General features: G+C 42.9%; 1 protein-coding gene across 1 annotated transcript in view; it reads right to left on the bottom strand.

Moving 5' to 3' along the window:
• Window positions 1-17,431, bottom strand: part of TBC1D14 (TBC1 domain family member 14) — a 72,723-nt gene extending 55,292 nt beyond the window's left edge. Inside the window, exons 1-2 of the mRNA XM_086463793.1 lie at window positions 17,389-17,431; window positions 11,162-11,897 (exon numbers count right to left, since the gene is read on the bottom strand). Coding sequence (XP_086319919.1) covers window positions 11,162-11,897; window positions 17,389-17,431 — 779 coding nt within the window. The remainder of the gene's footprint in view (window positions 1-11,161; window positions 11,898-17,388) is intronic.
• Between the last annotated feature and the right edge of the window lie 4,664 nt (window positions 17,432-22,095).

The raw sequence follows: 22,095 nt of genomic DNA, 5'->3' as shown, positions 1-22,095 counted from the left end.
TCATAGAGCTGCTCCACAAGTGTTCACGTATTCACTTTTTCCACATTTCAGCTGTGGTTTGTCCCAAGCAAGGTTAGGCACTTATGTGAAGTCACCTTTCAAAAGGTCAGCCCTCCTCACCACTTCCTCCAGTTCAGCATACAAACCTGTCCACTAAAAGGAGCAGAGATAGTGCTGCCATGGTTTCTGTTGCCACCTTACTCCAGATCTTGAAGTCAGCTGTAAACCTCCTCCCTGAAAAGTCTCAGTCTTCCGTAGCACGGCAGGCTCAATACTGTGCCCCTTGAGATACCTCTGAAGGTCGGTATCACCTTGAGATATCTCTGAAGGTCGGTACCACTCTGAGTCAAGAAACTGTTTCTCTGGCACATGCCACCTAACAACAGGAAAAAAATTGTGGGCTCCAACACAGTAGCTGTCAGAGCGTGGAGCTGAGCAAGGCAGATACATGTCCACCCGCTGACACCCGTTGGTGCACACACACCCCCTACACCTGGACTTCCAGGCAATGCATAAGATTTTTTTTCCCAAAAAACAAGATACACCGTTGCCTGAAATGAAAGGGTACAGGAGCTTAGGACTCAAGATTTTTCACTACTAGAGTATTTGGGTTCTTCAGAAAAGCTGAAATTGATGATTTTTAACTATTTTGCTGTTACTATTCTGACATGGCTCCTCAGACGAAAAGCCACAGTACGTGAACTACTGGCACGCAGCATGGAATGACAGTCCGGAGCAAAAGGAAAGTGAGATGATATATGCTGCTCTCTGGGTATTTTAACACTGACCTAGCATAGAGATTGTATTTGCAAATAAATGGGTTCCTTACTCTTACAAAGGCAGTTGCTGTAAAGAAACATGCATGAGAATTAACTAGAAACTGACTCAACTCATGCACAGACTGTCACCATTTTTTAATATGCGTTTACCCAAAACTAATTTGCAATTGCAAGTAAATTTTTGTTACAAGCATTAAAAACACATACAACATTTCCTGCTCTCAAGATGCATGCTCGCATCCAAATTTTAATCAGTCTTTCAATTAAGGTTATTTTCATTAGACAAAACAATTGGAATGGTCATGCAAATTAACAACTGGATTTACCACTCTCATGAGTACAGCAAATGAAAAATAAGGACAGTGAAGATCGTTCAAAAGATCCAGATTTTGTAGAACAAAATTATCTTGAAAAACAGTTTCAAATGAGTATCAGACTTGCATGTGTTCTTAAGAAGCAGGAAAGAAACAGTGGCAAGTCAAGTTTGTTTCAGCTGCTTCTGGAGGAAGATCCTGAAATTTCCTGGTAAATCTAAACTACATGAGGAAAGAGCGCTAAGGTCCTGAGCCCCGCAGCCTATGCAAAGGCCGTCATACTGGAGTGTATAACGGGCTTTATCTAAGGAGTCTGACAGTAAGCAGCCATTAATCCTAAGAGCTAGCTAAACCCACGTGGAGGACATAAGCACAGTGTAAGAAATGTCTCCACAGACATTATTTCACAAGGCATCCAGAAACCTACACTGAAACAAGACATTTCAAATTATATACAGCACCTATTAAGCAACAAATATTTAAAGATAAAATTTATTTACTATTTGCTGCATCGTGAGCAAAACTGCCCAGCCACCTTACCTGGCATGGTACAAATTCAATTAACACTATCTAGGAGACATTCTCAAGCTATCAGGGGATTTAGGCAAAAGGTACAACAGCATTGTTTTCTTCTCATCTTTCAACGACCTTTTGTATTCTGTACTAACCATAACCTTCACAACTTACCCTCAATAAACAGAAGAAAGATTCTCAACCTGTAGATGTTCCAAATTTGACCTCCGGCCACTTAAACAAATTTCCAAAGGCACTGAAAATAAACCCTGAAAAGTCAGCAATGTATTCTATTATCAGAATTTTGGTTATGTGAGTGGTGGAGGAGCAAGGCTGTGACACATAAATCATGATGACAAGGGAACTGATGGACTTGAAAGGAAATTCTTGTCAGAAGCCCCACCAAAATCTCCCAAAAAGCCCTAAATTAGCCCTCCACAGCTAAAAGCCAACAGTTGGTACCCATGACCAGATACCATTGGTTTCTAGAAATAATTCACTAGATGCAGTGATGGTCAGTTCTTGCATTGCCCCCTCCCAACCCCAAGTCACCTCTCAGCCAAGCTCCAACTTTTATTAATAAAAAATAAACCCAACCAAAACAACCAACAGAACAAAACATCATCAAAAAAGTCCAAGTATTTTGGCTATGGTGAAGAAACTTCATCAACAAGTCAAAAACTATCCTTTCAGTAAGATTCCAGAAACACACACAAAAGCAGGGTTTGCAGAATTCTATCTCTGAGAGACTGCCAAAGGTCAGGGTAAAGGAAGAACAATGCTTGGTTTATGAATAAACAAATCTAACAGAAGTAGTGCCAGACAGCCTAGAAGCTGACCTACCTATGAAAGAGGTCAGGAATGACAAATCATGTTTTCTAAATCCCCATCACATTTTATAAACAAAGTTTTCCAAGCACTGACATTCCAGCATGTTCAGTAAGAGCCAAGAATAACGACGCTTTACAGTGTAACAATACCTGAAGGTCTGAAAAGAGATTTCCACAGTTGAGGGTGGCAGTAACACAATATGAGTTAGCAGTACAAGATACCTGATAGCTTGCAACAGGGTAACTTGGAAATCTTCCTTTAGTTTTATGGGGAAAAAAAGCAGGGTTTGATAAATTACTTACCAAGATTACACTGTTCTGCATTTACCTTTTGGTCTTAGAGGGTAGCCCTCATTTCAGAGGAGAACAAAGCCGAGCTGCCTGCTTGCATCAAAGACATGAAAAAAATAAATCAGCCAGTAATCCTGCGTGTTTCGCAGTTAGGACTGGTTGTAGCAAACCACAAACTGTTTTGCATGTGGATGAGGCACAGTGCTAGCCTACCACGTGAATGCTGCAGAATTCTCAGAAACAGGAGTTTCAGCAAGTTTGGACTTTCATACAAAAGCAACGTTTGGGTCGAAGTTCAAACTATTGAAGAGTCAACCGGCTATACATAATGGTTCTTTTCTAGCTGACAAAATCCCCAGTTATCCCAGTGTTATCAGAATAACCCAAAATTCTATTCCCGGAGTCTGAAAGCAGATTTCTTCATTAATCTGAAGTACTATTACCACACAAAACAAAAATGGAATGAATACATGAAATATCATCTTAAGCAAACAGCTGAACCTGAGTCAGCAGTTAAGACCCTGCAGCAATAAAGATTAAACATGGACTGGGTTGTATTAGCAAGATCAGGAGGAAAAAATTATTAAAAGCTCTACCTGGTACCCATAAGACTATACCTCTACCCAGTTTGGGGCCCCTGGACTAAAATAGAGGAAGATTAAAAACTGGAGGAAGTCCAATGGATGACCACTACGACGGCTGGGTGCTGAGGCCTACGACACACAAGCAGGGATGCTGAGAGAGGTGGTTTCATTAAGCCTGAATGACCATTCCCAGAGATGCAAACAGCAAAAAACAAGAGGCGAAGCAGCAAGCTGCTGCAAGGTAAATTCCAACTGGATAAAAAGCGGGGGGGGGGGGGAAGAAGTCACAGTGGTAGTGGATAAATCCAAGATTATGTAGCCTGGAGACACTGCGGTATCCTCAGATATACTCACAGTTGACTCGACAAGGCCCTGAGGAACAAGATCCAGTGCTGAAGTCAGCTCTGCATTGAGAAGGAGGTTATACCAGATGCTCCAGAAGTCGCTTCCGACCTAAACTGTTCTGTGATTCTGTACTTGCAAAAGGCTGCAGCTCACAAAGGGGAGTCCAAAAACTAACTAAATGCCTTGAATACCTCATGATTGTTACCAAGTGCTTGTCTTTATTCTGTCAACATAAGGTGTGAATGACTCCTTATTTACTGTAGGGTTTTCCCTACCTTGCTCTTAAGGTATGGCTTGAAAACTTTTGAGGTACTTAATGGCTGCAAAGAGAGGCTTAATATGGATAGTTCCTGAAAACAGCAATGTAACCAACACCCAAATTAAGATTAACGGTTCATAGAGAAGCATTCATAGATTCGTTTTTTTTTCCTGCCAGCAAACTCGACGCTTATTAACAGAACTTCATATCCAGCGCAAGGCACAAAAAACACGTTTTCCTGCTTCAGAAAACCCATGGTGTCCATATACTATTTCTGTTAAATAAGTACTCATCCATACATAGAATTTTATTAACGGATCATTTCTTGTTTGAGCCTTTACAAAGATGTTTAAAACAAAAGTTAATGTCGACTCCAACTTCCCCACAGATTACATAACACAGGAAGGGAGGCAGTATTAAAAAAATAATCAATTGCTTATCAGCTGATATTGCTTATAAGGAAGAGAGGGAACAAGAAGTCAGTTGAACATTAAATGGTATTTTGATTAGAGATAGATAAGCGTCACACAGCAGTGATCATGCTGATATTCCCTCTCTTCCCTTGTGCCTGTCCACTTCTCACAGCTCCTTCTAACAAAGGGAAAGGTCAGGAAAGTTCTTGTTAATTGACTGAAGAAATAAAGACCATCTAACCCACTAATTCAGAAAACCTTAATCTAGACAATGAATCAGAATGAAAACAGACCTTAATTTCATTCATCTGAATTAGTTCCTGAAGTCCTGTATATATCTATCAAAACGTATGTAATTCTTACTTTTTCTATTCAAAAGCAGGCACGTAGAAAGGGTAAAACCGAGCAACTGCAAGCTTTTCAGAAGGCAGCCTCACAACAGGAGATTAAGGAGAAGGAACAGGGGAAAAAGCATTATCGCAGAGTACTGCAACATACAACACCCCCTCTGCTACGAATCTCATTCACTAGCCCCTGTGAGACTTTTGTAATGCTTCTCACCAGCCACTAGAAAACAAACATATACATTTGACTATTTTAAATAACTGGACCACATTAAGTCCTCACTGCATAATTTTATATCATTACTAAAAAAAAACAAACAAACACAAAGAAAACAAACCAACTAACCTAAAACTCAAAGTACTGCTGAGCAGATTTTCGTTTAACCTCCATAATTAACGAATAACTTCAACAGGCCTCTTACTTCTGCTGTTGAGTAACTGAAAACAGTTTCACACAAACAGGACTTCAAATAAACCAGATTTTATCTGCAAAAGCAACTTCCCTTTATTCTAAAGAGCTGCATCTCAGGTAAGATTTAATGCAAAATTTAAAGCAGAACTAACAGAAGAGCAATTCTAAACAAAAGTTACATTATTCCATACTTAAATGGAAAACAGGGATTAAAATTAATACGGACAGTTTCAGTTCAACACCTAGTGCAGAACAGGCCACATGACAAAGTTGAAAACCTCATACACTGAATTAGAGGACAGGAATCCTGAAAACTGTTTCAGAATTTTCAACAACTTTCAACCTTCAACAAAAGAAAAGGCTGCTATTTTTGTAGAACTCCAACTTTGCACCTATGGAAGACCTGCTTTGAGAGAGAACGTTATTTCAGAAAAATTCTGCAACTTTTCTTTTGTTCTACACAGAGATGTGACAGTAAGTACACAAGAGTGGAGGGCCACTAGTCTTTTGTTTCAAGTAGACAGAAAGTGGCTTTCAATAAGTAGTACCCAAAACCATATTGTGAAGGCTGAAGCAGCTATCAGATGAGTGTACATGAATGCCTCACGGGCTGCTGAAACGTTATCTGCAGCATCATCTGTTAATACAGATCCCCAGAGCCTCTGGTGCTTCCCACACCACTGAAACATAATCTTGTTTGCCTTCCTCCCTCCTCAACCCTTTTAGATGCCCGTTAGTGACAACAAATAGCTCAAAATGCACCCAGACAAAGCTGCAGGGAAGGACAAACTGCCACCAAATTCCTCTTTTCCCTCCAACAGCAGAGTGAATCTCGGGGGGGTCAGGCAATGGCAGCACTGGGGAGCCCAGCCCGCCCGCAGCACAGTGAAGCAGCCTGTGCCGGGTGTCCGTGTGAGTTCCCCCCGACAGAGGCTGGGTTTCTGGAGTCCTCCCTCCCAGCTTCCAGACAAGTCTACCTCCAGCTCAGCTAGTTTTTGTTCATTTGTGGGTAAAAGCAGTGTACTAATACCCTCCCCCACAGCGCATACAGCTCTTTCTGTCCCTCCTCCTACACACTTCAGTCCTGTTCTCAAGCTTGTCTCCTCCTGAACAGCCTATACTCTAACAGGCTTCATTTAACATAAAACATGCACAGAAGAGGAGACAACAGCATATATGAAGTTTAATATCTCGGATTACTCAATCATAATTATTTTCATCCTTTCTCTTCCCTACTATGGTCAGTGAAGTCCCTTTTTGGAGAGATGAAAGTGGGAAATGAACACTATAGTGTTCCTTGTTATTCTACCTTCCTTTTAACACCAAAATTAGCAAAGCATGATAAGCTGTCCTCCCCTTAAAAGCAACAAACAGCATTATGAAAGGGTCCTATTCATTAACATAGGTGACTTATCTATGCTATCGATGGACCTAATTCCTAAATTCAGAACTCTGAGTTATGGTGTGACCAGTCACCTCAAAACATCTATGTGTGTATACGTGATATAAACATATTGTATTCACATGATTTCAGACTTCATGTTGAAACCAGCAGCTATTATTTTGGAACTTAAGCCCTTTTTCTTATCAGACTACAAGTAAGGCCACAGTCTGGACTAGGTTTGTGCTTCTATGGATGGTATAGGATACCAATCCTGCTTCAGAAGCTTTCTCTCGGAAACAAGATATTCTTTAGAAACAGTAAAATGTAACGTTATTCTTAGAGCCCTTCATTTCATGTGTAGTCCCTATTCTCTGTAGAAGTTTTCCAAGATCCTGCTACTTAGAACATTTGGATCAAAAACTTCTAGAAGCAGCCTTAAAAGAAAGAGGATCCAGATTTCTGGAAAAATAGAAAATATCCACAGCACTGGACCAAGTAAAGACTTTGGATTCTTGTAGTCCATTAAAAAGTAAGGGAACTGCATGGCTTATTATTTAACTGAACATAGTCCTAGTCCTTGTTATGGTCACTCTGTGTGTAACCATAAAAAGCCTCATTCTCAGTCTCCAAAACGATAAATGAAAAAGACAAATGAGAAGTACAACTTCTGCAGTAAGATCGCAACAGTCCTGATTCAGCAAAGCTGTTTAAAACCCAAGCATTTCAAAAGTCTGCATTTCAGCAGTACTGTACTGAAGCAAAGTCTAAAGGTAAAACTCATTAACCTGCGTTACTCCGGTCACTAGGGCAAAGGGACAGACAAGCCACGACTCTTTAGTCTCTCAGACGATTACTTGCTCACACTATTTCTCAAAGTTCCTGCATAAATTCAAATTAAGGAAATTAATTCAAACTCATGCTTTACGTGAAAGACCTCCGGCCTTTTAGAGCTGATAAAAGTACACATGACAGTTGAAAACAACCAACGTGGCAGGTTACTTTGTCAGCAGTCAGCATTACAGCTGCTTTCAGAAGCAATAATCCATTTTCATGTGCTAACCTGAAGCCTAATGAGAGCACTGGTACTCCACCTAGCACTGTACCTGTGATGCCTCAAGCTCTTTCAAGAGGAAAGCTATGCGTAAGCAAGCAGGAAAGCAGCCTCTTTTTCTCACTTTGGATCTTCCTGCCACACCCAAAGAAGCATGCAACAGCCTGCGGAAACAACCAGACCTTTTGGAGTCTCACACTGCTGAAGAGACAGCAACTGAGCCAGAGAAGCAGTCCAAGAAGTTTTCTTCACCATAGTGCTTAAGAAGGCAGGGCAAGAGCACTCCATTCCCGAGTGCCCCTGAAAGTGCCGGGATTGACAAGCAACGAGCCAACAGGGTTCTCCTTTCTTCCATCTCCTCTACAACTCAACTTTCAACTCCAGCCCCAAGCCAACACCAACACTTTGTAACACACCGCAGATATTGCCACAACTGATATGAAACACACAACCTCAAGCATAGCACACGTGCACACATGCATACAGTCTCACAAGAAAAAATAAAGCTACAGAGTGCTAAGAAATAATTTTATATTCCAAACTATAGAGTATTTAGCCTAAATTTATACATAAGCAGCTTAGGTGCATGTGACCAAGCACTGGAGGCATCTAATTTTTGTCAATATTATCTCTACAGGCAGCCACAAATCTTAACTGGCATATGCAGAGAAAACTCAGTCTTGACAAGTTCAGGGAAACTAACACATTCTCAGATGACAGACAAGGTTCAATACAAGCACAGCTGCCATTTCAAGAAGCAAGGTTTCTTCTTTTACCAAATGTCAACAACTTGAGCAAAAACTAAGCTGATTCATCTTCACTTTCAGCAGCTCAAACCCATAACCCATTACTGAGAGGAGCCCTCAAAGAGCTAAACCTGCAGGCTAAGGCTGAGAGCCCCTGCACTGCAGCCTTACACCATGGCCATCAGGCTGCTGGAAGGCAGAAAAGCTCTGTACAAACCACTCAGGTGCTTGTTCTTCCACACTGTACACAAGCGTGCCAGCCACCAACCAAAGCCAAAGCAATCTGGCTTTCTCCTGCCATGGTTCATCCCCAGTTTTCAAAAGGGCAGGTTTATGCACTTAGCCTGCAAGACTGTCAATCTCAAGTGAAAATCCTTTCGGCACAGTCTGAAGCGCTAAGAACATGCTCCTCTGAGACTGTTTATACCTACCACTGCAGCACTTTTTACAAACTACTTTAATAAGCTCAAGCTCCCTTCTCAGCAAGCTGGTCTTCAAAGACACTATTCCAAATGCCACCTCCTCATCTAACACGATACACAGAACCTGGCACACAGCACAGGGTGAGCTAGGTAGGAAGGCCCCTAGAAGCAGTTACTTTCAAACAAAATACTGCAGTGCCCAAAACATTTCCTGAAATACTCATTTAAGCCCTGGGAATCGAAGGAGCCCACAGGAACTCCAGGGAACAGAGACTGTACGGGATCATTAGAGGAAGCAGTTACAACCCCATGGACAGCAGATGCAAATATTAACAAAAACTAGCAACAGCCCATTTTCATCCTTAACAATGTTGACAGAAGCTCCCTGCTTATTCAATAGCTGTGAAACTCACCACCAGGTTGCAAGACATAAGACAGTGGATGCAAAAAACATGGGTGTGTAGTATGCAAGCAGACAGAAAGCGAGCAACTCTTGTTTTCAAAACAGAGCAGAAAGTGCATATTAAAGGAAAGGATATTAAAGGCCCAGTTATAGATAGAGCACCTGGAACTTCAAAGTCAATCACCTAGTTTGAACTTAATCCTCATATTCTCCTGATGACCTCACATGGTGCCCAAGATTTCAGTTCCCCATTTAAAAGGTAGTAAAGACAGCCTTTGTTCTCTGAAATTCAATGTACCTGAAAAGACTCAGGTTAAAAAGCTCAGTCTAGTGAGTACAACTGTTCCTGTAACACTGGCAAAAGCACTAGGGATTACACTAGAACAGAATCTGGACAGATGGCTTTATTTTGTTGGATGAGAGAAGTTGAGAAGCAGTTAAACATCCTACTTTGAGCAGGGTATAAATGCGCCTGTTCCGCTGTGCTCCCTCCGGGCTGGACGACAGCATTTGTTTGAGTTAGCAGTTGTGCTACCAGAACGGGTAACAAAAGTTCATGCTTTGAAGTGCCGAGAAGCCTCCTGCTTCAGAATTAAGTCTGGTTCCATGGCAACAAACAGACAGAGGTCCACAAAAGCTTCAGCACCTCAAACATGATTGATGACTGGAGTTCTGCTGCACAGTACTCTAACTTTAACCTAAGAATAAAAATCAATGAAGGCTTCAGCCAGTTCAGTTGACCTAAAGAAACCGCTTCTCTTAAGCTTTGCACATAAGGCAGCTTTTCAAAGAACGATGTTTGCCAACTCTAATAATTCCATCAGCCTATTCATATCACGAAAAAAAAATTACATGAGGAAAAACAGATTAGCTGAAGCAATCACGTATTCAAAATAGGTTAGATACAGCCAACTCTGCTTGATGTCTAAAGTTTATTTCTACAACCATTTCTTCAAAATATATCATACTTCAGACGTTATATCCTAAAAATAAGAGACACTATGACAGAATCATACAGATTCACAGAATGGTTTGGGTTGGAAGGGACCTTCAAGATCATCTAGTTCCAACCCCCCTGCCATGGGCAGGGACACCTTCCACCAGACCAGGTTGCTCCAAGCCCCATCCAACCTGGCCTTGAACACTGCCAGGGAGGGGGCAGCCACAGCTGCTCTGGGCAACCTGTGCCAGTGTCTCACCACCCTCACAGGAAAGAATTTCTTCCTAAGATCTAATCTGAATCTACCCTCTTTCAGTTTGAAACCAATTATGAAGGCCTTAAATAAATAAAACCCCCAAAAATTCGAGCAAACAACCCAACCCCCAAAAAGCAGACTAGTCCTTTTCCTCATTCATCACTTTCACCTGGGTATCCGCATTTAGAACACCTTACTGTTGATACAAGGGCCACATTTAGAAGAGGTCATGCAACTACTTAGTCGCCAATGCTTTCACTTCAACAGCTGAGTGACAGAATGTCAGATGTTCTCATTCCTTACAAAAATGAAGGAAAAAAAGGTATTAACAAATGTATAACTGAGATTTGGAAGAATCATAGTAGTCATGCTAGTGTTTTAAAACTATTTCTATTTTAAGCTTGATACACTTATATTGATCAATAAAATGCTCTATCACTACGGGACCACTTATGAATCCTTAGATGTCAAAGCTCTTCAATATAGGTATGGATCCTACTGACATTTACCTATTTATGTGACATGAGATTAGGGACCTTGGCCAAAAAAAAAAAAAAAAAAAAAAATATCACAAAACACCTTGTTCAGCGGGGGAAAAAAAACTTGTTCAGAACTCCTTTTGCTGTAATGTAGGACTCTTGAAAAGATTTAAGATGCTTCTACATATCATAAATATAATACAGAGCAGGATTCAAAGACTTAGTCCCTAGCAATATTTGCCTACTTAGAATAGAAAAAAAAGTATGTCAATACCAATTTTAATTAAAATAGCAAGCTATTATCTCTTTCAAACTAAAATATCACAAGAGACCTTTCTTCCATGATCTTACTTAATCTCACTGTTAAAATACAAATATATTTTATGGAAACGTTACCTGGCAAAGAAGTTCGTAAAAGGTCCCAGTATTTTTCGTTTACTGTCCACATCTGTCTCTTGACAACACTCCTGCTGGCTCTCATCATTGGTCTCTTTAGTGGAATTCAGGGTAACATCCGAGAAGTGTGCTTCATCTGTCTCAAGATTCACAATTGCACTTGAACTGCTTGTGACCACAAAGTCCAAAATGTCTTCATTGCTAACTGATAAAGTTGTTGACAGTTCTGTGCTAAGACTAGAAACACTACAGACAGAGATATCATCACTTCGATTCAGAGTTTTTGAAGTTGGACTATAAAGTTTGACAGTGTCATACCCAGTTCTTGGGAAAGTAGAGGATTTTCGCACAGCATGGTCATGTTCAGAAGTCAGAGAATGTGGAGGCACATAAGACGGCAGTGTGCACGCGCTCTGAAAAGCCCTATCAGGCACAATTTCAGGTTCCGACTGCTTTCTCTTCACACTTAACACATTGCAGTGAACAGGCTCTGGATTTCCTATTTCTAGAGTTGGAATACCAGAATCCACTGATTTAAGGCTATGACAATCTTCTAAAGCACTGGACAGCCTGCCAGGCCCATACTCAGGCAATGAGAGAGATGTTGGGGTCCCGGAGTTGAAGTTTTGAAGGCCCTGGATACTGCTGCCCACTCTTGCGTCCAGAATTCCCATGAAGCTCAAACCATTTAAGGAGCTGGATAAATTTGTATCAGTTGTCTTGGCCCAACTGGTAACTGGTTAAAAAGAAAGACAAGACAAGATTATGAGTTTGCAGGAAGGTTGTGGTTTGTTCTTGGCTGTTTGTTGTTGTGGTTTTCTTTTTAAATACACACAGTCCTTTCATAATTTAGGCTTTTAATTAGAAGTTATTCGTCTTCTCTTGCACATGATTACTATCCCTTCCCTCTGCTTGAACAAGCAGGATAATGGCAACTTAACTTAGGCTTCCAGAAAATGTCAAGCATGAGAAGTTTTTCATAAGCAGTTTGTGTGCCAGCGTTCGCTCCATATACACCTCCTGAGAGTGAAATTACATACTATAATATTGACATGGAATATGCTGGTTTTAAGACAAATATTTGAAATGTATTTTTATACAGTCAAAAATGCATATTTACTGATGTTGGGGGGGCTACAAAACTTGCTTGCATACACTTAGATCAAAACTCTGAAGTGTTTTTTTAAAACACTTTTTTTCTTCACATTCTCCTGGAAACCGATAATAACTTTCTCACTGAAATAGAAAGCATAATATATCAGTTTTGCATTAAGCAAGAGATGCAAAATCTGAATAGCTATAAAGCTATCCATGTAGTCAACATTTTGACAACACACATAATGCACTTCATCAGTGCACATACAGCAAAACTAACACTTGCAAATATATTGTGTTTACTGCTCTCAGGGATCACCGTCCTTCATATTTGCAATACACCTTCAAGCTGCCTCCCCAGGGGCTGCCAGCAGGTTAGTTAATCCCATCAGTGCCCCACTTCCAGTCTAAATCTGAGCAACCCTCAAAGAGAGGGCAGTCATGTACGAGCTGCAGGTCAGATACCCTGCCCTCGTGGGCACCTGCAGCCTTTCATAAACCTCAAACACCATCAGGACTGCCGCCCAGGCTCCCAGAACCGCTATTGACCCTTTAAAACCCTACGTTATTATTATTGTGACATTACATATATCTTCTCTTTCTATAGGAATCGTTAAATTATCTACAGCTCTGCTGAAGTTTGCAATTACTCTGCAGCAGCTGGCAGGACAAATACGCACATACTGCTTCATTTTCTTCACTCTGAAACACCCTGGGCTAAGTGTGAAGGAGTAAAGAATACTCTTCCCACCTTGCAAACAGCTTGCTTTCTAGACAGATTTTTCTCCAGTTCCTGAAGCCTGGTCTCCTGCTTCTGGTCTCCTATTTTCTCTCAAGTGTAACGCTTAAAGGTGCCAATTGTTCTCTAGGAGATCCTCCCCACAAGATTCTACTTTTGAAAAAACAAACAACTGCCTCCCCCCCCAAACCCCAAGTCAAACCCTAAACATCTCATTTGGGAAAACTGTTTCCTCCCAGCAGTTCCAAACCACTCGCTAATATCACCTAAGCCCTGCCAAACACCAGGGTCTGATGCACTGTCCATTCTTAGATCTAAGCCCATCAATACACTTTGGCATTGCGATACTGACAGGCAGTAAATGACGGAAAACACATTTCAAACATATTCCACTGGTCTAAACCATAACAACTTTTTCCCCAAGCTTTCAGTCACATGAAAAGTTCATGAATCCAAACGTACTTCATGTGCTACACAAACTCTTCAGCTTGCTATCCAAATGCTATTCACTAGCTGATCTGACACTCCAGTTCACTCCTAAGTGTAGGGAAAACTCAAGTAGAAACAACCCTGGGTATTTCATTTTTTAGACCTTTTCAGAACTTTCTAACAGCCAGCTACGTACTACCCATCCAAATCAATCAATGCATCAATTACCTAATCCTTTGAATAAGCAATTTCAAATGTATTGACTAAAAAGCTTTCAAAGATGTACACTTGTCTTATAGTTGCTATAGCAACTTTCCTTTTTTTCACATTACCATGGTTTGAGAAGTTTACATCCCCTGCAATTTAAGTAAGAGGTATCTTGAGATAGCATACCAACTGCATACATTACACATCTCTTTGTTCACTCAATAAAGATTTCAATGACCAGCAAAAAACCGACCAACCAAACCTAAACAACAACCCCTGAATACAGGCAACAAATTATTCTACTTTATGAAGTCAACTGTGATAGTCAAAGTGTAAAAATATGACATAATATGGAGCATTAGATGTAATTACTGTGGCATATACTTGGATCTCCTGCTCTCAGACTTTCTTGCTTGCATTCACTTATTTTTCTAACATAAATCTGTTTGCTCTTCCCCATGCTCACCCACCCTTTCATACACATTATATCGCTCTTTACGTCAACAGCCCACTGAGCCCCAACCTCACTCTAAAGCACACACACACAGACACCCGATGGAACTGTGTAAGCAAGGGTGCAGGTGTTTGCTTTGTCGCAATTCATACTTATTAGTGCACCTAGAAAATGCAGTCCAAAAAACAAAGTACAGAAATGTAATCAACCAGGAACACCTTTGATGATGTCTGGGTAAATAGCACAAGCATGTTCCCATCGTGAATTCCTGCAGTGACTGCCTTCGCTTCTGCTCTGCGATTTTCCCAAGCAGCAGTCAGTCCTTAGTTTAATTGCATGGCTCTTCTCGATTAAGCTTACAAATGGTAAGCATTCAAGTGGCCTTGGTAGAGCCAGTAATACAGCAGCTCAAGAGGCCAAACAATTCTGTAAACAAGAGTTCAAAGAGAAGTGAAAATAAATTTCCACTCTGGGTACCGAAGCTATTTTAACTTGGCTTCGTATTTTTTTAAGCATGAAATTTAACAGAAAAAGATCCTTTAAATGGGCAATCAGCAAATGCAGAAGTATAAAACAGCTACAGCTTGCTGGAGCAAGTTATGCAATAACAAGCAACAAAGGTTTTACACAGTTCAGCGAAACTGCGGGAAGCTTTGAAGTGTACCCATCAAGGGCTTGAAGTGAAAACTTGAGATGTAATCAGCTGTCAAAAACATACATGAGAACTCCTTGATTCATTTTGCATCAGGTTGTTGTAGGATTGTTTTTGAGGATGTAGTGAAGTGATGTTTATACTCCGTATTTTAGCTATCTCAATGTTAAGTGCAAAATAGTGTCAAACATTCAGCGTCACATCCTCCAATACTAAGTTCTTTCCATAAATCATTTATTAACATATTATTGTAACATTATCATCATAATAAACATAGCACTACTAAAGTATTAGTAGCATAATAAACTGTTGAGAAAGAATAAGCAATTCTGTCTGCACAACATTCATAACCCCCACGGTTTACTTAAAATATATCATCACCTAAATAAAATCAACTTTTGCTAAGCCTTAACATCCTATGTCTTATAGGAACCATGATCTCCTAAGTGTGAATATCCCAGAAGAGAGATAAAAAGGGAAAGGGAGATAGGAAAATCCAGCGGAGGTCACAAGTAGCAATGTGAAGGTAAGTATGGATTATTTACTCATTAACTCTTCCACTATAAGTGTGAAGGAGCACCAGATAAAGATAGTTTTATAGCCAGGTTCAAAATTAACATCAGGACGTAGCTATTCATGCAAAGGGCAGTTGAACTGCGTAACTCCTTGCCACAGTACACAGAAATTTATATATAAGCTCAGGGAAGAAAAAAAATCAGTAAGTATTGCTACCAAAAAGAAACTCGGGAAATGCCCAAACTGCAAGTGTCAGAACTTCATGGAAATATCAACCTACATTAGTCCTGCTTTTAGGCCCTCTCCCAGGTAAATTCTTTGGTCTGATGGGCGGAGCTTTCATCCGTGCCGGTGCGGCTGTCCATATGGCCTTACATTCCCCAGATTCTGATCACGGCATGCAGGAAGGCATGTTCTGACAATAACCAGAGGCTTTAAAACAGATTTTGACTTTGCGCATCGCTAAACCACACAGAGGGAACAAGTCATATTTGATTATAATTTCTAAGAACTAGAATAAAATGGCTTTTTAACCCATTTGATTAATGTAAAATTTAAAGAAAGCTAACAGCAATGCCAAATCCTTAGAGTAAAACAAAGATCAGAAAGATGCCAGCTCAAGCCACGTTCTTCCAAGTTGTGGAATTGTGCCTTGCAGTGCAATTTAGGCAACAAACTTGTTTAGAAGGAAGGGTAAGACTGCTATCTACAAAACAGGCTTTGTATCTTCTTGCCTCACAGGAATGAGAAGAGTAATGGTTTACATATACTGCTCAGTTCTCTGAAAGTTAACATCTCAATTCTTATCACGCACCTTGTCTCTTCAACATTTATCTCTGCCAGCAATTTTTTTTAAAGTTTTTAAGAGCAACAAATTTCCTCAATTAGAAAGTTGTGACTTCGTTTCTTCTTAAAGAAAAATATTTTTTTAAAAAATAAGGGTTTATGCTGTCCATGCGTTTGACAATGTTTTTTTGCATGTACCAAGAAACACATTGCTGCTATCGCGTGCAAACTGCAGGTGACCTCAGCACACAAGAGCATCAAACCCAGTTTTGTTTATTAAACATTTCTTGGTTCAGACTGTTCACATCCTAACAGCCACAGCACTGCCGACAGTGAAGAATTCCTGAGGCTACAAAACAGTCCAGCTTTCGACAAAGCATGAGATACAGCAATTAAGGCTACGTACGTAAGCACTGCCAAAACTTTAATGGCAAAAAGAAAAGCAGCAAGTTGGGATTTTTTTTAAATTAAGGAGCCTTTTATCTAACTCCCAGCTGGCACCCTTTATGAAGCATGAGCTTTACAAATCTGGCTTCTGAGCGGGGCGCTCGGAGAGTGATCATAACTAAACCATTCACCGCTTTTACACTTTTTTGCTACGTCAGGCAGGCTGTATAAATGAGTCACAGTGTTCTTCTAAAGCCTCTGCTCCAGAAGCAGTTTACAGGGCTTTTTTTCCTCCCCACACCAACATCACTGTAAAATGCGAAGCCACGTTAAATTAGCAGCGGCGTCATGAGAACTTCAGTTAATGCGAGTTGTAGTTTTGTTTGGTCTTTGGGGATTGCCTAGGAGACTTCGACTAGAAAAAGAGGCAGCGGGAGATTAAAGTTGCTGCCTTTTCACGGGCTTTGAGGCTGACCCGACACTGCGAAGGTTTCCTAGCTAGTAGCCTTCGTTTAACAAAAACAACAAAAAAAAACCCAAACACAACCAAACAGAAAGAACCACAACCAGTGCCCTTCCCCAAAGCCTTGAGGAAGCAACGCTCACCCTCCTCCGTGGTCTTTAAAGCACTCGGTGAAGAGTCCGGTGCCGCCGAGCTGCTCCTTTAACTTTTGGAGGCGGCCACGGCCGGGTAAGGCAAGCAGCCGCCCGCCCGCAGCCCGGCCGGCCCCGGCGAGCCCCGCACGGCCGCGGGCTGCTCCCGCCCGCCCGGCGCACAGGTGGCGGCGGCGCCGGCCCGCCCGGCCCCGGGAGCGGCCCGCTGCCCCCTCCCCTCCGGCTCTGCCCCGCACCTCAACAGGTGCCACCGAACACCCCGCGGCCCCAAGCGCGGGCCGAGCCCCGGCAGGGCTGCAAGCGGCCGCCCGAGGAGGAAGAGCCACGCGGAAACTTTGACGCCTCACCGGGGTAGCGCTGCCCTCCGTCGCTCTCCTCATGCTGGGCCATGCCCGACCCGCCCCACAGCTGCTGCTGCGGGACTAGGAGGCGGCTGGCGGCTGCTCCATGTCGCTCTCCGGTCCCCGCGGAGGAGCGGCGGGTTCAGCGGAGGTGAGGCGGCACAGCCCCCGCCCGCCGGGCGCCCTCTCCGCGCGGCGCAGGGCCTCCCATGGCGCCCGCCCCCGCGGCGGGCACGGCACGGAGCGGCGCACACCTGGCTGCGGGCGCAGCGGCGGGCTCTGCCGGCGGGACAGGTGCCGGGCTCCTCCCGCGACGCTCCGGTCCCCGCGGCTCGGCCTCCTCCCGCCCCGCCGTCGCTGCTCCCCCTCCCCAGCGCGGCGGTGAGAAGCGCCGCCCGCCCGGGAAGGAGACGCCTGCGCGGTGGGGGGGCGGGGAGGCGGCTGCTGGGCACCGGGGGTGCGCGGCGGGCGCCATTTTGAATCGCCTGAGCGCCGCCCGAGGTGGGGGGCAGTGGTGGGGTCGGGTTGTGCGCGGTCGGCTCAGCCGCGGCGGAGGCGGTGGGGTGGCCGCGGGGAGGGGAGCGGGTTGAGGAGCGGTGGGCTTTCACCGAGGGCGCTCGTTTGGAAGAGTTCCGCGCCCCGCGCCGGAGGGGGGCCGCTCCTTGGCTACCGGGCGGCGGCAGCGCGGCCGGCGTTACGGGCAGCGGCAGTGCCGGGGGCCGGGCTGGCGGCCCCCGGGAGAGCAGGTTCGCGGCGGGGCTCCGTTTGTGTTACCGGCCGTGTTTAAGAGGAAAACAAAATTTGGTGTTTTTTGAAAGACTGGGCTGCGGAAGGTCTGGGACATTGAGTGAAGGTGAATTCGTAGCTCTGCGGAACTCACCTGTAATGCCACGAGCGGAGGCTCTTACATGGCTATTCTGGCATGTTTGATTTATGTTTCCATTCTCTTACCTTTACCTTCCATCTCGAAGTGCTCCCTTCTGGCGTTTGCATAGTCAACCTGTCGCACATACCTCTTCTCTCCGTCCGCCCCCCCCCCCCCCCCCCCGCCAAATCAAAGGAGTTAGGAGCAGTCAGTACCGTACAGCAGAGCTCTTGAGGTTCCTTATAATCTTTGGAACTCGTCATTGCCTTTTTCTGCAAAGGTCACACACATTTTGCACCTAGACTCGGTGATCTTGTCTCTAGAATGGTAGTAAGATAAAGATGTAAGTACCAGCCTGTTGTCACCTCACACAGCTGAGGTCTACCCTGAAGGTGGATGTGTGTGTGCAGCAAATGCAGAAATACCCAAGCTTGTGTTAATGTAATTATTTCAATATCAAGAAGAGCAAAGCCACGATGATTCAAGCTTTGGTGTGGGCAAGTTACACCTGAATATACTGTGAGAGGCTGAGGTAAGCTTGTACGGAAGTACTTGCCACCATGACCCCATTGACACCAGTTCCATGCTATCAAGGCGAGAATTAGCTCATTATCAAGATCAGAAGTGGGCACTGAAAACCTACCATCAACCCAGAATTATACCTCTGGAGATGCTTTCTGTGACTGGGTCAGAGGCTGATAAATATCAGTGCTTTTTCTGCTGTATTACTAAGATGGATGTCAATATAAAACAATTAAGATTGGCATTAATTTTTCCATATCTTTCTTCAAAAATAACTGCTACCTCTGTAAGACAGCTTGCATATTACTATTAAAAGGAGATAAATGAAAGCAAACCAGCTTTGAAGCACTATGAACTTGTTTATATGCAAGAGCATATGCATGTCACTAATTCCTTTTTCAGTATTGATATTTTCCTTCTGGTTTTGAGAGTGGGAATCAATTTTCCTGTTGGAGCAACCAGAAGAGCGTATTGTCATCATGGTGTCATCAAACTTAGGTCAAAGTTGTTAGGTTCCTTGGTTAAATAACAGAGTGGAAATACAGTTGTGAATTCTGTAGGTTTGCAGAGTGTCTCCAAAGGGAATAGTGATACTGCCATCTTTGTAATGTTTAGGCTGGAGAAACAATTGGAAAAATCTGCTGCAGGAAATCTTTCAGCAGCTAAAAGTTTCAAATCACACAAGGAGTTAGGTGCTTAAACGCTTTTTGAGTCAGCACTTAAGGATAGAATTTTGCCTGACAATCACAACACCTCTGAGATCCTACTCTAAGTGATTTATTTTAGTGTCTATTTTCCATTTCCAACCCACAGGTGACTCTTTCCTATTCAGCTGGGAGGTTTTTTAATACCCACTCACAACAAAATTCTTACTGTTCTTTGCACCCAGGAAACAGACCAACCAGGGTCCCGAAGTGCTAGGCAGCGTAAAAATACCAGGGTCAGCCTCAAAATGTTATCACAGCCTAGTCAATATAAAAAAGATAGTTGTTATTGCACGTGAATGACCATGTAGCTTGTAGAAAAGGGTAAACAGCTTTTCTGGTGGTTGTGAGCTATATTAGCAAAAGTTGACCTTTTGCATTAGCAGTTAGCATCAGTTCTGTTGAAGCCACCTCCATCCAAGATAACGTAGCTTCTGCCTGCGAGTGTGGTGTGGTATTGTTCCTCTGAAGGGCTGACATGACGTGACTAAATACAGCGTCACACCCTGAGCTCTCATGGAAGAGTGGCATGTCCTAATTAGTAAAAGGAAACAGAACAGGTCCTACCAGGGGTGGGAACCGTGAGTGCAAAGGGGACCTGGAGCGCCTTTGGTTTTCAGCTGTGCAAGATCTAAAGTTCATCCAGAAAGGCATGCTGAGAAATCAGGTCTTCCTGTTTTAACAGATGGGTTGTAAGGAAATCCTCAAAAGCATGAGTAGAAGTGAGTGAAGGCACTTACTCAGCATGGTTATCATCAGTCCTCTGACATTGACTCGGGCGGGTAAACCTGTAAAATACTTAATTTTGTAAAAATTCTTGGGACAAAATCCTGATGTTCAAGAGTGTCTTGCCTGTGGCCGTTGGGTAGAACAGAAGCACTATACAGAGCAGCTTCAAACTGGCAATGGATATTCACCTAGTGGGCAAAGACCATCTGATAATAGGTCAGTGCTAGAGAACTTAGCTTTTTGAAAACATACAATTCAAAAGCTGTGTCATACAAACTCATGTTCATGCCAGCAGAATTCGATACACCAGTTTTCAGTTACTCCGCAAGGAAGCATGAAGAGTTTGTGCTCTGTTCTGTCTCACTGGTTTCTCTGAAATACACTACCTATGGAAAAGGTACGCAGAGTAATAGTCCGTCCTTTGTTCCTTTAGAGTTAAGGAGCAGAAACGCAAGCTCCCCTCATGCTTCTTGTGCCTGTGGATGTGCGAAATCATCCTCTGCTTAGGCTTTCAGTTCTGTTTTGAAGCTTCAGCAATTTTGCAATTGCTACAGCTTCTAATTCAATTTTTTTTTAAGAACTAGATGGGAACATCTAGATAGAATTTTCATTCATCAGAAGCCAAGTATGATGCAAGCAGCTTTCAGAGACAGCCAAACTGAGCTTCATTTGAATCCACTGTACAGCCCCCTGTCCATCTTGAGGTCAGTAATTCTCTGTCATAAACTAGAAATTTCAAGATACTATTTTTTTCTCTCCTTAACCAAAGATTTGCATATTGTCAAGGCAGAACAGTGCACATCATCGAACACCCCTGCCTCCATTTCCCATTGCTGTCATTTAAGGTAGTTTTAGCTCACACAAGCACGTGTGCAAGTGTCGCAAATGATGGACAATCTCTGTTATCATCCATCATGCTGAGAGACAGAAAAGTTCTCTCTTGAAGGTGTTGGAACAGAAATGAGACATTGACCTTTTTCCTCCTTGCTTTACAGAATTACTTGTATGTATGGTAAAGTAAAACTAATGCATATTTTACAGCACAGAAAAAGGGAACAATGAGTAAATTCAGGTTTCCACTGACTTGCAGCAACAAGCAGGATGAGGATTTGATCAAAAATATCAATAGCTCACAAGCAAATGGTGATGTTTATGACAAATGGAGAACACTGTGCTCTTCTACTTCAAATTCATCACAAACTAATTTTGTTCACACAGAACTAGTACTTGTCTTTTGCACGTCTGTGTTTGCCAGCAGTCCGTTTCCAGCACAGCCACCGTCCACACGGGCGATCCTGCTAGCAGTGGAACGTCTGTGCACCACACCACGGGGTGTGTAACAGGTTTGGGATGAATTGGAACAGCTGGAGAACATGCCATTTCACTCTCCCGAAAGGCTGCCGCCTCCTGTAGGAACCTAAACCTCATAAAGGATGAGGAAAATGAGGCCGAGTCTATAACTACCGTTATTGTTAACCCTTGTGTTACCACTGGGTAAGAATAGACTTGCATGGTTTAAAGTTCGCCTCCGTGAGACAGCAAGAAAATGAAGAGCAGGAATGGCAGGGGAGATTGCGTGAGACTCACCGGCACATCTGAATTGATACTACGGAACCGTGTTGTGTGTGACTGGATTGTTTATCGCTGGCTACGGGCTGTTCAGGAGAGACAGAACGAGAGGTAAGGCGTGAAGGAGTACGACTGTACAAGCTAAAAATACTGCGACTTGTATTAATACACCTCAGAATGGCAGCATCTTAAGCGCCCATAAATAATTGCTGACAGAGGCTCCATAATGTCCGTTGTGGATCTTCGCTGCTCACTAAGTCAGACCAGAGAAGGAAACACGGCTTCTGTTACGCGCAGCTGCGTAATGAAAAGTTGGGATGCTGC

This window comes from Leptosomus discolor, chromosome 4 (genome assembly GCF_034619465.1).
Source record: "Leptosomus discolor isolate bLepDis1 chromosome 4, bLepDis1.hap2, whole genome shotgun sequence".
Taxonomy (NCBI): Eukaryota; Metazoa; Chordata; class Aves; order Leptosomiformes; family Leptosomidae; genus Leptosomus; species Leptosomus discolor.
This window is presented reverse-complemented; position numbering and strand designations above follow the sequence as displayed.